The 14301-nt window shown below is 40.1% G+C and overlaps 1 protein-coding gene across 1 annotated transcript in view; it reads left to right on the plus strand.

Moving 5' to 3' along the window:
- Positions 1–1055: 1055 nt before the first annotated feature.
- Positions 1056–14301, plus strand: part of UBXN4 (UBX domain protein 4) — a gene marked incomplete at both ends in the record, with an annotated part of 33992 nt that continues 20746 nt past the window's right edge. The window contains 5 exons of the mRNA XM_084242324.1: positions 1056–1137; positions 7190–7292; positions 10301–10329; positions 11270–11388; positions 11961–12135. Coding sequence (XP_084098450.1) covers positions 1056–1137; positions 7190–7292; positions 10301–10329; positions 11270–11388; positions 11961–12135 — 508 coding nt within the window. The remainder of the gene's footprint in view (positions 1138–7189; positions 7293–10300; positions 10330–11269; positions 11389–11960; positions 12136–14301) is intronic.

The raw sequence follows: 14301 nt of genomic DNA on the forward strand, positions 1-14301 counted from the left end.
TTATTTTTTTTTAACATTTATTTATTCCTGCATACAAGAACCGGGTTAGAGGCCAGATGCACAGGTCTGCCACACCATGTGGGTAGCTCACCGCGAGCCAGGCTTGAACCCACCCTTCAGAGGCTGCGGACAGCTTCACAGCGCTGCGCTCAACCGCCTGAGCCACCAGGGGAGGCCCCTGGTTTCAGTTCCTTTAGAAAGCGGCTATATCAACAGCAGAGCTTGTGTTGTGAGGTTTGGGCGTGATCTCTAGCCAACGACTAGAAAATTACTCAAGGCCTGCATCCTGTCAATACACTCAGGTACAAGGCCTGTAACGTATTTCAAGGTGATTATTGTGCTTTTTACCTTGTCTTTTCTTCTTAATTCAGCTGGTAAGTTCAATAACTATAAAAGCCCTGCAGTAAATCCTTAAAAATCCATTGAGTCCCATAGTGAGACACCCAATCCAAATACACAATAGCCACTAATCATAGTAGAGAATTACAGGGTCACTGTTTAGGTATAAAGTTCACTCATTCCACCCAGGCGTGGACGGAAACCGAAAACAGCGCACTTCCTCCCTCCCCTTTGTAGAGTGTGAGTTGGCTTTCACTGCGGGCTCCTTCAGCTGTTCCTCTGGAGCCACAGTCATTTCTCACCTTAGGCGAAGGTACAAGCCTAAGGAGACTACAATTCCCGTCATGCTTCGCGCAGGCGCACCCGATGCCACTTAACGTGTAATCATCCTTCCCTCGGCCGCCTTCCACTTCCGGGACTGCGGGGCCTGGGGCCCAGCGGGCGCGCGCACACAGGACTTGCCAACCAGACGAGGCCTTGGGGCTCGGTGCCGACGGCGACGTGTGGCGTCACGTGACGCGGGCCGCGCCTCGCCCGCGAGCTTGCGCGCGTCCCAGGGGGCCGCTGACTGGCCTGCGTGCCCGTGCGGAGCCGGAGGCGGGGGCCGGACCAGCTGGGGCTGCGGAGGCCTCGGGCCCGGAGAAGGGGGAGGGTGGGGCCAGCTCCGGGACCGCGGCGACGACACACGGAGCGAGCGCCTGGGCCCCAGAGGAGAGATGCGGTGGTTCCAGGGTGCCATTCCGGCCGCCATCGCGTCGGCCAAGAGAAGCGGCGCCGTCTTCGTGGTGTTCGTGGCAGGTGAAAGGGGCGGGGGCCCGAGACGCGGCCGGGACCCCCCTGCGGCCTACCTTCAACCCGGGCCGCCCCCCGCCCGGCCCGGCCCGGCCCGGCCCGGCGTGTGCCCCGGGGTGCCCGCGACGCCCCCCGCTGGCGTCGCAGCGCCGCCCCCGCCCTTTTGGGACGCCCCGGGCCTGGCCCCCTCCGCCCCGACCTCGCCCCCGGAGCGCGCCGAGCCGCGGCCGGCACGTCCTGCGCGGGCGAGGAGACCGGGCGGAGAGGCCCAGGCAGCCGGCCCCGGCGCTCCGCGGAGCCGCTCGCCCGCGCCGCCGGGGAAGTGGGCGCAGGCGGCCCCCCCGGCGCTCCCCCCGGGCGAGGCGATGGCGCCCGCCAGCCCGGAGCACCCGCCCCGCAGGCTTCGGCGCCCCTGTGGTTTCGGTGTTCAGGTGGGGGTCCCGGCCGACCGCTGTGCGGGCTGCTGGGCTCGCAGTTAGCTGTGCGCGGCCGGGAAGAAAGCTGTGTCATCGGTGAGCAACAAAGAGAAACCACCTGCTGGTCACGGTTGCTGGCGTTCTCTCGTGCGCTCCTGAAACGCAAACTTTTGAGCTTTGTAGAGGCGGGTGTTGCTTTGAATGAGGGCGTGGGAGTAACGCGGAATAACTGCTTTGTTGCGAGTTGACTCCCCTCGCCCCCCATTTCCAAAAAAGAAGTAGACCACCTAGTCCTTCGGCGGTTCTTTGTCTTGATGGTCAAGTCTGCGGTTCCGATACTGCGGACTGGCTCATTTGCCGGGTGTGGTGTGGGTATTTCGCTCCATCTTCCCCCGTTTTATTACTCAAGTCTTCTAGAAGTACAGGAAACCGGTGCGTCTGTGGTTTTGCTGATTGTCATTACTTGACATCAGCCGGTGTGACTAGAGTTAATTGGGGGGGTATTTCAAACCTTTGTGTTTAATAACGGTTTGCTCATTATTAACTCGTGACTCTTGGGGGACTAGATAAGACTTTCTAACTTTCTGCGCTGTGGTGAAGAATAAGTTGTTGAATTTAACATTAAATTTGAACTTCATAATTGTGTTGTGTTTGTCCTAATGCTGTTAATTAGGAGGGCTTGGGTCGTTTAGATTCTCTGACGCGGTTTTAGAGTTCTGGAGCCCATGAAGCGCTACTGTAATTCTGTAAGAGAAAAAGATGGGTTAAGAAGGAAAGGACAGTTGATCGTGTGTATTAAACATACAGAACTAGCTTATGACGTTGTTTTTCACACACTGTCTCCATTTTTGTTTCTTAAGGAAAAATTGAACAGTTGTAGACTTTAATTATTTAAATTGGTGTCGAAATCAAGAAATCTTGAAGTATGGTAGTCACGTGTCTAAACAAAAAAGCACAATTTGCGTGGCCCAATGTTCCTAAAAGGCACTCTTGTTCTATTCCATTAAATTGAAAGAGGGAATGCTAGATTTAATTCACAAATATTTGGAAACAGCAGTATTCATTATTACAGTTGTAAAGTTGTAGGTCTTGGGGGCTTTTTGTTTATATACAGGAAGACTTGTTAGCATTCAAAGGGGTCTGGCCCTTAATCCTTTCAAAATACCGTTGTGTTTTTGTAGAGTTTTAGGAACTTAATCTCTAAGACTAAGTAGAATTACTGTCACTCCAAGGGTGTGTAGACAGTAGGGACATGTCAGTAAGTTGCCTAGACCTTTGTTCAAAATTTAAAAGAATAGTGTCATGACTTTCTTAGATCCAAGACCACAGCAATAATAAGCCCGCTCAGTGGAAAATTAAAAATATATCTTCATAGTTTGAGGAGGCGACCTTGAAGATATACTTTGGTTCTTATAACCACTCAAGTTGGAAGCCTTTAGGCAAATTCTTTGTATTTAATGAAATTTTCACGAATGAATTAAAGAAAATGTAGGATCGATATTCAAAGATTGAAGAGATTACAAATTAACAGGATTTTCAAAGTGTTGTAACTATGTAATTTGAAAAAACTGAAAATTTTTTGATTCTAGGAAAGTTAAAGTGACTTGACAAGGATCCTGAAGCGAAGATGTTAGGGGTTCTTTGACTAGAGTTGCTGGTGGGCTGGAATTCCTCAGTGACAGATACCATGTTACTGCCTTTTGGTTACAGTAAACCACAAGTAGCCTTTAGTTTTTGACCAGTTGTGATTTTGTAGGTTGGATTTGCTTGCTGAACTGGGATCTGCAACTCTGCTTCTCAGTTTGTACTGTTCTCCTTAAGTGCCTTTATTTTGGATGCTGCTTATGCCACCAAGGATATATAGTATTTTCTCCAAAAATCTTAAGCCCACCTAACTGCATAGCTTAGTTCATAATTTGATTAAAAATAGGAAACTAGAGATACTGAAGTTGGTGATTAATAAAACCTTAGTAGTATTAAGAAAGCTCTCATTGAGTTGAGTAATTCCATTCAATATTATCATTTTGTTGGTCAAGCTGCTGTAGCTACCTCTTAGATTGAGTCATAGATATTGCCAGTGTGGATGTGACTTTTGGGACTCACAACATTGTTCAACAAAGGTAAGGGAGTGCAAAACTTCAGCCTCACGCGGCAAGTCCATACTTTCAGCTATTGACCTACTTGACATTCCTACTTGGGTGCCTCACAAGATTGTCAAACCTGTTCTCCTGCAGTGTTCTGTATCTAAATAAATGGTATCACCTGTGTACAGTTGGATAAACCCTAAAAGTGGGAGTTATCTTTGACTTAAGTCTTCAGTCTCATCTTGTTTCATGCTCCTTATTTATGACACTTGCAATCCCATAAGCCTGTCCCTCCATAAGAATTTTCTTAGACTTAGTGAATTCTTCTAGGTCTTGGCATGGCTCATTTTGTTCATCCTTTAGGTCTTAATTATCCTCAGAGAGCATCCCTGATCAATCTAAAGATGTTATTTTCTCTGATCTGTTTTTTCCCGGTATTTATTACTTAGTTTTTAGTTATTTACAAGACAAGTAAAATTTCTTTACCATTAGATTTTTAGCCCTACTGAGGATAAAACGCTTATTTTATATTTAGTTTATAACCTATTGCCTAGCACAAAATAAATGTGGGATAAAATAGTGAATGAAGGAAAGCATAAATGAAAAGGATCCCTTACATCTAACAGCCTTCTCCAAGCAGTGTTTATATTAAGGGTGCCCCCATATAACTATCTTCTAGGCTGATAATAGTCATTTACTTAGAATTTTATATCTCTTCTCACCCCATACACTCTGAAGACATGTTCTCACTGCAAATGATAATTTCCCATTCTACATTTTCAACATCTTTGAATCTGCTAATGGGACATTCTTTTTGGTCTTAGTTTGGAAATGCTTTCTAGTCCCTGTTTATATGGCCACATTTCTCAAGCCCTGTATTCCTGGTATTCCTCACAGAATAAACAGTCAAATGTATAGTACTCTTCAAGGTTTATAGGCATGCTAAGATACTTGGCTACACCAGAAATCTGCCTATTCATTCCATAAAACGCTTATTGAGAACCTGCGATATGTCAGGTACTTTTTATCAGCCAGGTTCTGTATTTGAGTTAAATCAGTAAATAAAATAGAAAGTCTTGCCCTCATGGAGCCTTTATTCTGATGGCTAAACCATAAACAAGTAAAACACATAGTAGTAGAAGATGATAAGTAACAACTGGAAAAAAGAGTGAGAAGTAGGGAACCCTGGAATTGTCTAAAGGCTGTGCTTTTAGAGTAATGATTAGGGAAGGCTTTTTTTTTTTTTTTAAGATTTATTTATGTATGCATACAAGAGCTGGGGTGCAGGCCAAGAGGTGCAGGGGGGTGAGAGGATCCACCAGAGACACAGCGGGGAACAGAACAGGCAGACTGACTGAAATACACTGTTGAGGGGAGCAGCGGGGAGACAGGAGAGGTCTGCTGCACCATGTGGGTTGCTCCCTGGCCATGTGGATTGCTCCCTGGTGGGCTGGGGATCTGAACACTGCGGATTGCTCCATAGTGCTGTGCTTAACCCCTTGCACCACCAGGGAGGCCCCAGGGAAGGCTTTATTGGGAAAATAATATTTGAGCAAAGACTTAAGAGAGATGGAGAGTTAAAACCTGTGGACATCTGGGAAGAACTTCCCACGCAGAGGAAACAACTAGTAAAAAGATCTTAACTCAGTATCGTTCATATTTAATAGAAGGGAAAGGAGTTGCAAGAAATAGAGAGGCAAAGAGATCAGATAGGTAACTGGAGGACTGAGGCCATTTGATAAGGACTTTGACTTTGAGGAAAATAGAGAGATGGTATAGAATTTTGAGCAGAGGATTGATGTGATCTTTCTTTTTAAGAAAGACACCAATTAGGCTATTATAATAATGTAGGTGAGATATGATAGCTTAAATTAGTGCTGTTGCAATGCAATTGATAAAAAATAGCTTCAATCTGGATATGTTCTATAGAGTCAGCTGAACTCAAGGATAACTAAAGATTTTGGTCTGAGAAGAGAAAAAATGGAATTATCATTAACAGATTAACTGACATGAGCAAGACAAAAAGTGCATTTAGTTGTGAGTATTATAGGCACACATAGGAAAAGAAGCTTACAAGAGAGTAGGTGCACGATGATCTCACTTTTGTAAAATGGAAAATGTGGCCTGAAAACTCTTTTTATGCCTGTTGGCATAGATAGGTTGCTCAGCTTTGAGAAAGTGCTTATTTAGCTCTGCTAAATATTTTTCAGTTACTTACTCAGGTAAGTTTCCCTCTATCTACCAATGATTATACCAGAGTCTAGACTTTATGGTCGTAAAATGGAAACAATCTTTTTTATATTAAATTTTAAATATTTTTTCAGTATTTCACTAATACTGATTTATAACATAAATTGCATTGTACAGCATTATTATTATTTGAAATCTGTATGTGCTTCATCAGAATCACTTCCAAGAGTCAAATTTCTATCCATCACCATACACTTGACCCTATTTACCATTGAACACGTGCAGCCACCGCCCCCTAATCCCCTTCCCTTTTGCTATCCACCAGTTTGTTCTCTGTGTGTAAGAGTTTGGTTTTGTTTTGTTTGTTCATTTACTTTCTTTAATGTTCCATGCATGATTAAAATAATGCAGTATTTATCTTTCTTTTTTTGACTTTTTTCACTTAATATAATTCCGTCAAGGTCCTTCAACATTGTAGGATTTTATCTGCACCAAGTGGGTTGCTCCCTTGCTGGCTGGGGATCAAACTCATGCTGCAGAGGCTGTGGACTGCTTCATAGGTTGTGTCCCAACCCCCTGTGCCACCAGGGAGGCCCCCATAGATCAGTTTTGAATCAGCATAGCTTTTATAATTAGTACACCCATAATAAAAGGCAAGTCCAAAAATACAAACAGAATTGTACTCTCTCTACCTGGGAGGAATTTTGGAGAATAAATACTGTGATGTGGTGGATATTTAACACAATAGAAAGGTGCTACATAATGTAAGACTATTGTACATGTGTTTTCTAAAATCATATACAAAAGCCAAAATACATTTCTACCCATGGCTTCTAATTATTATTTGTGCCATGATTTGGATGTCTTTTACAAAATACCTTGTATAATCTAAATAACAATATTTTGTTTTTCGTTATGTTAATGATGCATATAGTCATGCTTTCCATTTTATGACAAATTTCAGTTTTCAAATTTGATAGAAAATAGTATTTGTAGGGTTGTATTTTTAAAGATTTATTTATTTATGCATACAAGAGCTGGGGTATAGGCCAGAGGTGCTGGTGGTGAGAGGATTCACCAGAGACAGAGAGGGGAACAGAACAGGCAGACTGACTGAAATACACTGCTGAGGGGAGCAGCGGGCGAGACAGGAGAGGTCTGCTGCGCCATGTGGGTAGCTCCCTGGCCAGCTGGGGATCAAACTCATGCTGCATAGGCTGCGGATTGCTTCATAGTGCAGTGCTTAACCCCTTGCGCCACCGGGGAGGCCCTGTAGGGTTGTATTTTATTTGGAATTCTAGATTTCCAGGGAAAGAATTTGCTACCAGCAGATACTTGCCTTATAAGAACCTCTGAAATGTCTTACAGGTGATGATGAGCAGTCTACACAGATGGCTACAAGTTGGGAAGATGAGAAAGTGACAGAAGCATCTTCAAACAGTTTTGTTGCTATTAAAATCGATATCAAAAGGTTTGCTTGCATTTTAATACTGTTACTTTCCAAAAATATTATAGCAAAATCTTACAGTGATAGTCTTAACCTATAAAAATGTTGACTTTTTATCTAAGGCATGTTGGGAACTAAAATTCAGACATTTTCCAAATTCATCATATCTTGCTGGAAAACTTATGTTCTTCCAGTCTACCAAACTAGGTGAACTAGGTGATATGCACTGGGAATGTAAAGAACTATGATCCTTGGCTTCTAAAAGCTTGAAATTAACTGTAAATCATACATTGACTATGTCTGAGAAGTTGGTCACTCTTTAAGAGTGACACTCTAGTTTTGGAAACAGACATTTAATTCAGTAGGAATAAGGACATTCATAGTACAAGTATGTTCTGTTTCTTAATCCTTCCTTCCCATATTTAGAAATATTTTTACTATTGAAAATTTTAAACATTTACAGAATTGAACAGTGTACTGAACCCCCATGTACATGTCAACTAGCTTTGATTAATTACTAACTCATAGTCAAATCTTGTTTCATCTGTGCTCCCTGCCCTTTGCATCTATCCCCTTTAAGTTCAAGGCAGTCTTGGCCATGTTATCACTTCATTTGTAAATATTTCCTGTGTCTGTGACACACAGGTTGTTTTTTATGTTTTAGCATTATTGTAATATTTCAAAAACAAAATAATAATTCCTTAATGTCAGTTACCCAGTTAATATTGAAATTTTCGAGTGGCTTTTCAAAGTCATAGTTTTGTTTTTTTTTTTTTTTTTTATGGTTTGTTTGGATTAAGATCCATCAAGTTTCATACATTTGTGATGTTTTGATCTCTCCTAAGTCTCTATTAAACTCTGTAGTCTTCCTCTGTGTGTCTTTCTCTTTTTCTTTGTAATTTATATTTGAAAAAACTAGGTCATTTGTTCTATAGTTTTCTACGGCCTGGATTTTTTAACTGTTCCCCTATAAATTTCTTGTCGTTTGTTCTTCTGTGCTCTATTTCCTATGAATTGATATTTGGTTTCAGACCTGATTTTTTTTTTTTCCCCTCCTCCACCCATCTCAAAGACTACTTCATATGGTGGTATTAGAAGGAACGTAATGCCCTTGTTTTCTTTCTTTGTGATAACAGCCATCAGTGAACAATGCTTAGAAACATTAATTCATTAGCATTTGCAGAGTGTATATTCCTGTTCTTCTGATATTCATAATACCCCAGTGAATAATATTTGAAGATTATTAAGATGAAAATATTCTTTTAAATTGTGGTACCATAACCTGAAGGGGGTAATCCCATACCTCTAAATCATGTAAAATATTATGTACCATTATTGCCTCAATAGAAAAGTCAAAATACTTGGTGTATAATCCAGAAAACCAAAGAATTTTAAACATTACCTCTAAGTTTGTAAATATTTTATGTAAAAATTTTCAGTGTTAACAAAAACATTGTAAAGCAAATCATAGTACAATCTGACTTACAATAGCCACAAAGCTATATATTTTTTGAACCATAATAGTTATTTTTAAAATGAAATCTATCACATTAATGCATGTAGTATCATATTGTCCATTATTTTCCAGGAGCAATTTTTAAAGTCAGTAAAATGGCAGGAGGAATATAGGGTTTATAGGAAATGTAGAAGAAATGAGAAATTCAGAAATCAACAGATTTCTCTTAGCAAACTACAGGAGGATACCTGTGTGTATGGTGATGATTGAGGTTTGCTTTATTATGTATGTCACCTTTAGTAGAATTTCGTGTGCCTTTTAAATTATGAAAAATACATTTTTTTATGCAGTAACTTACCTAATGTTCTAGCAACATTTTAGTGTATAATTATATATGGAGATAGCCATACTGGAAATAGATTGATAGGAAATGCATCAAAAGTATGTTAGACGCTATTTACAATAGCTAAGCTTTGGAAACAACCCAAATGCCCAAAAATAGATGACTGGGTCAAGAAGATGTGGTACATATACACCATGGAATATTACTCAGCATTCAAAAAAGATAAACACATGCAATTTGCAGCAACATGGATGGAGCTGGAAGGGATCATGCTCAGCAAAATAAGCCAGAAAGAAAAAGAAAAGTACCGGATGGTCTCACTTATAGCAGGAATCTAGAAAACTTAAATAAGGGACCAGGAAAATGAATAACTGTAAGAAAGTAAATATCAAAATCAATAAACAACTAGGAACCAGACACTCTATGAGGGGTGGGGGGCAGGGCAAGGAGGGCTTGTGGTCAAAATAAGGGGGTTGTAATTGTATGGGGAATACAAAAATAAAATTTAAAGAAAAAAAGTATGTTAGAGTGGTTATTTCTGAGAAGGCAGAATTTTTTTGTATTTTCAGATATATTTGTGATAATTATGCTTTATATTCAGAAAAAAAAATTCTAGTTCTTTTGAGCATTAATTTGATTTTTGGAATTCTCCACATTGATCAGTAACTCTTAGTTTGTACTTTAGTATATAAAGTTTTTCTCCCATCCCAGTCCCTAACAAATCAAACTGTATTTTCCTCCCCCCCCTCTTTTTTTTTTTACAGAAATGATAATATTTTGACATACTTTTACATGTCTTTCTTTTTTATGATTGCATAATCAGTTTTTAGTGGTGTGTATATATAGGTTGTTTTGAATCATGTTTTTACAAAGTATATTATCACTTGCACAAGTAAGTCATAGGCATTAATATTTCTCGTTACATGTTAAGATACTGCGTTCAGATGTATCTGCTGCTGAGAAAACAGCATAGCAGATAATAATTTGATTTTCAGCCACCAAATCCAGCCACCAGTTTGTGGGTTGTAAGAGCAAAATGACTCTTTAATCTGAAAATTATAAAACAAGGCAAAAAGAATTACATTTTTCTCCTTCCAACTGATGGCAATGAAAGCAATAGTAGTTTCAGAAAAATACTTCTGATTGGTACAGTAAGTTTTTATTAAAACAACTTGGGCATTTGGGAAAATAGTTGTGTTCACCTGGTGATTTTGTTTGATTTTTGTTTTGCAGTGAAGCCTGCCTACAATTTTCACAAATCTGTATCCTTTTCAATGAAGAATCAATTATATATATAGTTTTTTTTTTTTTTCTTGAGGTTAACTCTTTTTTTTTTGTTTTGTTTTTAATTTTTTTGCGTAGAAGAACTGAGGTGTAGGCCAGAGGTTGGAGGCCTGGGGGTGGGGGGTGAAAGGATTCACCAGACAGAGTGGGAAGCGGAACAGGAGGATCTACTGAAATAACACTGCTGAGGGGAGGGGGGGGGGGGGGTGAGACAGGAGAGGTCTGCTATGCCGATGCAGTCTGCTGTGCCATGTGTGGGTTAGCTCCCTAGGCAGTGATTGAACTCAGACTGTAGTGGTAATAGTGCTAAAACTTGACCTCTGGGCTATCAAGGAGCCCCAAGGTTAATTCTTTTGGTTAATTCATGACATTTAGCAATTCATGCATTCTTGCTTATGGAAACTATATTACTAAGTGTCCTTTGAAATAATAACATTGTAGCAAATGGAATTATAGGAAAATGTAACAGTCTGGAAAACAATATCAAACAGGTGATGTGATAGTTGAAATTTTTTTTAAAGATTTATTTTTACTTATGTATACAAGAACTAGGGTATAGGCAAGAGGTGCGTGGGGTGAAAGGATTCACCAGACAGAGTGGGGAGCAGAACAGGTGGATCTACTGAAATACGCTGCTAAGGGAAGCAGTGGGCAAGACAAAGGCCAGGTCTGCTGTGCCATGTGGGTTAGCTCCCTGGCTGGGGGTTGAACTCAGGACCCAGATGTGCTAGCATGATAGCACTTAGACTTAACCCCTAGGCCAACAGGGAGGCCTTGAAGTTATTTTGTAAACATGGTAGTTGATTGTACATATTTTGAAAGCCACAAAGGTGATTTGTTTTGCTTTGTTACCATTTGTGTTTCATAAAATTGTTACTTTGTTTCCCATGAATTATTTGACTTAATTAAACTCTATAGATCCTGTAGTGTGTGTTCCATCCAGTTTCTTTATTGGCGACAGTGGAATTCCCTTGGAAGTAATAGCCGGAAGTATTTCTGCAGATGAGCTTGTTACCAGAATTCACAAAGTCCGGCAGGTGAGAAGGAACAAAATTGTTCTCTCTATAAACATGGGAAAATGATACATGAGGAACATGATAGTGGAGTATCTTTGGAGCCACTCTGTATTTTCAGGAACCTCCCTTGCCATTAAACTTAAGTTTGTAAGTACTGTCTTCTTGGACTGGTTTTGAATATAGCATTGTGGAGTTAGTGGCTAGTACTTGAGTGGCAGCTTATTACTCTTCCTCCCTCACCAAACCACTTAGTACACATCACTGTTTGTTGCAAGAGTGAGTTCCTGTCATATGGAGGCTCCTAACACTATATTGCTTGATGTATTTTAAGGACCATAACTCAGTTTCTTATTAGCATCCACTTTAGAGAAACGGCTCATGTAATCTTTTTTTGAATTCTAACTTGAAAATCAATAGTGTCCTTTAAAAATCTTTTTATGGCTTTTGTCATATTTGAATGCCATAATGTGATCATATCATGTATTAAACATTTTAGAGTCATCTGAGCAAGTTTTGTGTTTTATCCTCTAGAATATAGAATTAATCAGATTTTGACCTTATTGTCACTTAAATGCCAGTGTTTTTTTCCCTAGATGCACTCATTAAAAAGTGAAACATCCGTGACAAATGGCAACCCATCAGAAAATTCAGTCTCTACGGCTTCCACCTCATTTGAACCTAACAGCACTTTTGAAAACTCTCAGTCCAGAAATGTAGAGCTTTGTGAGGCACCACCCACTTCTGATTCAAAGTCAGAATCTGCAACAGGTAATTTTCTTTGTACCCTTTTGGGTACAGTGGAAGTATTCCTTCATTTCTCTTTATAGGCCATGAATTAGTATCTCTATTTATGCATACAAGAACTGGGGTACAGGCCAGAGGCACGGGGTGTGAGAGAATGAGACAGAGTGGAGAGCAAAACAGGCAGACTGGCAGACTGACTGAAATACACTACTGAGGGGAGCAGTGGGCGAGACAGGAGAGGTCTGCGCCTGGCCGGCTGGGAATTGAACTTATGCTGCAGTAGTAGCTGTGATTAGCTTCACAGTGGTGTGCTTAACACCATGCGCCACCAGGGAGGTCCTGGGGGACTATTAAGAATGTAATCCATGTAGAAGTATGGCAAAATAGTTATCTTTTGCCAGATATTTATCATTTCCACGATTTTAAAATCCTTTTTTGAATATCGCTTTTTGAATATTCTTTGAATATATTTTTGAATATCCTTATATGTTTCCCTCTGGCATTATTTTCTTTCTGCCTGAAAAATTTCCTTTAACATTTCTTATACAGATCTGTTGGCAAGATACTTCTCTTAGTTTTATCTGAAGTTGTCTTTGTTTCAGCTTCATTCTGGAAGGATATTTTTGCTGAATGTAAAATTTTGAATTTAGAGGCTTTTTTGTTCTTAGCACTCTGAAGATATTCCACTGTTTTATGTTTTCCATGTTTTTCTGATGAGAAGTCTCTAATACTAGAATTGTTTCTTTCTTTCTTTCTTTTTTTTTTAAAGATTTATTTATTTATTTATACAAGCACTGGGTACAGTCAGAAGCGCGGAGGGGTGGAAGAATTCACCAGAGCAGGGAACAGAACAGGCATAGTGATGAAATAGACTGCTGAGGGGAGCAGTGGGCGCAGCAGGAGAGGTCTGCCCTGCCATGTGGGACCCTCGCCGGCGGCCGGGGATCGAACCGGTGCCGCAGAGGCTGCGGACAGCTTTGCAGCCCAGCGCTTAACCGCTGCGCCACCAGGGGAGGCCCTAGAATTGTTTCTTGATACATGGAATATGTTATTTTTCTCTGGCTGCTTTCAGGATTTTCTCTTTGATATTCAGCAGTTTGAGATATTCCTTGAATCATTATTTATCCTTTTAATGGTTTTCTGAGCTTCCTAATCTGTAAGTGTATGACTTTGACCAAATATTATCAGAACTACATTGACACATCATAATCAGGCAAAGTCCATAGTTTACAGTTTACTTTTGGTAATTTACATACTTTGAGTTTGGACAAATATATAATGATATATATCCATGGCCATAGTATCTTATAGAGTGTTTTCAAATTCTCTGTGCTCTGCCTGTTCATCATTCTCTGTGATCTGCCTGATCATCTTACTGTCCTAATATAGAATATAACCTTTTCACATTGGCTTTTTTTACTGAATAATGTGCATTTCAAGTTTCTCTCTCTCTTTTCTTGGCTTGATTGCTCATTTCTTACATTGTCTAGTTCTACCATAATTTATTCATCCAGTCACCTATTATTGGACATCTTAGTATGTCCATGTTTTAAAAATTATGAATGAAGCTGCCCTACACATCACTATACAGGTTTCTTTGTCAGTTTATTTCTTTGCTCAGATAACCAAGGAGGAGGGATATTGCTGGATCGTATGGTCAGAGTATGTTTAGTTTTGTGAGAACTATCAAACTGTCTTATAAAGTAGCTATATCTTTTGGCAAGTAATTGCTTTTTCAGTTTTGGAATTTCTGTTTCTTCATTTCTCTTACTCCTCTGTATTCTAACTTATTGTTTTGAAATAATTCGACTCTCAAGAAGTCATAAAAACTGTACAGTTTCTAAGTACCCTTCATCCATGTTTTATTCTTTTAACATCTTTTAATTCATTTAAGCATGTTTTCCTTTACCTCATTGAGTTGTGATAACTGCTTTACAGTCATTGTATGTAATAAATACTGTCTGATAATGCCTTTATCTGGCTCATCTCAGTATTGACTTCTGTTGACTGCTTTTTTTCCTTGAGAATGGATCACATTTTCCTGCTACATCATATGTCAAGAATTTTTGGATTGTACCTTGTACATTGGTTTGTACATTTTGGATTCTGTTATATTCCTGCAGAGTGTTGATGTTATTGTTTTAGTAGTCAGTGAACTTGACTAGACTCAAAACTGTAAACTATCTTATC

Source organism: Talpa europaea (assembly GCF_964194135.1).
Source record: "Talpa europaea genome assembly, chromosome: 1".
Taxonomy (NCBI): Eukaryota; Metazoa; Chordata; class Mammalia; order Eulipotyphla; family Talpidae; genus Talpa; species Talpa europaea.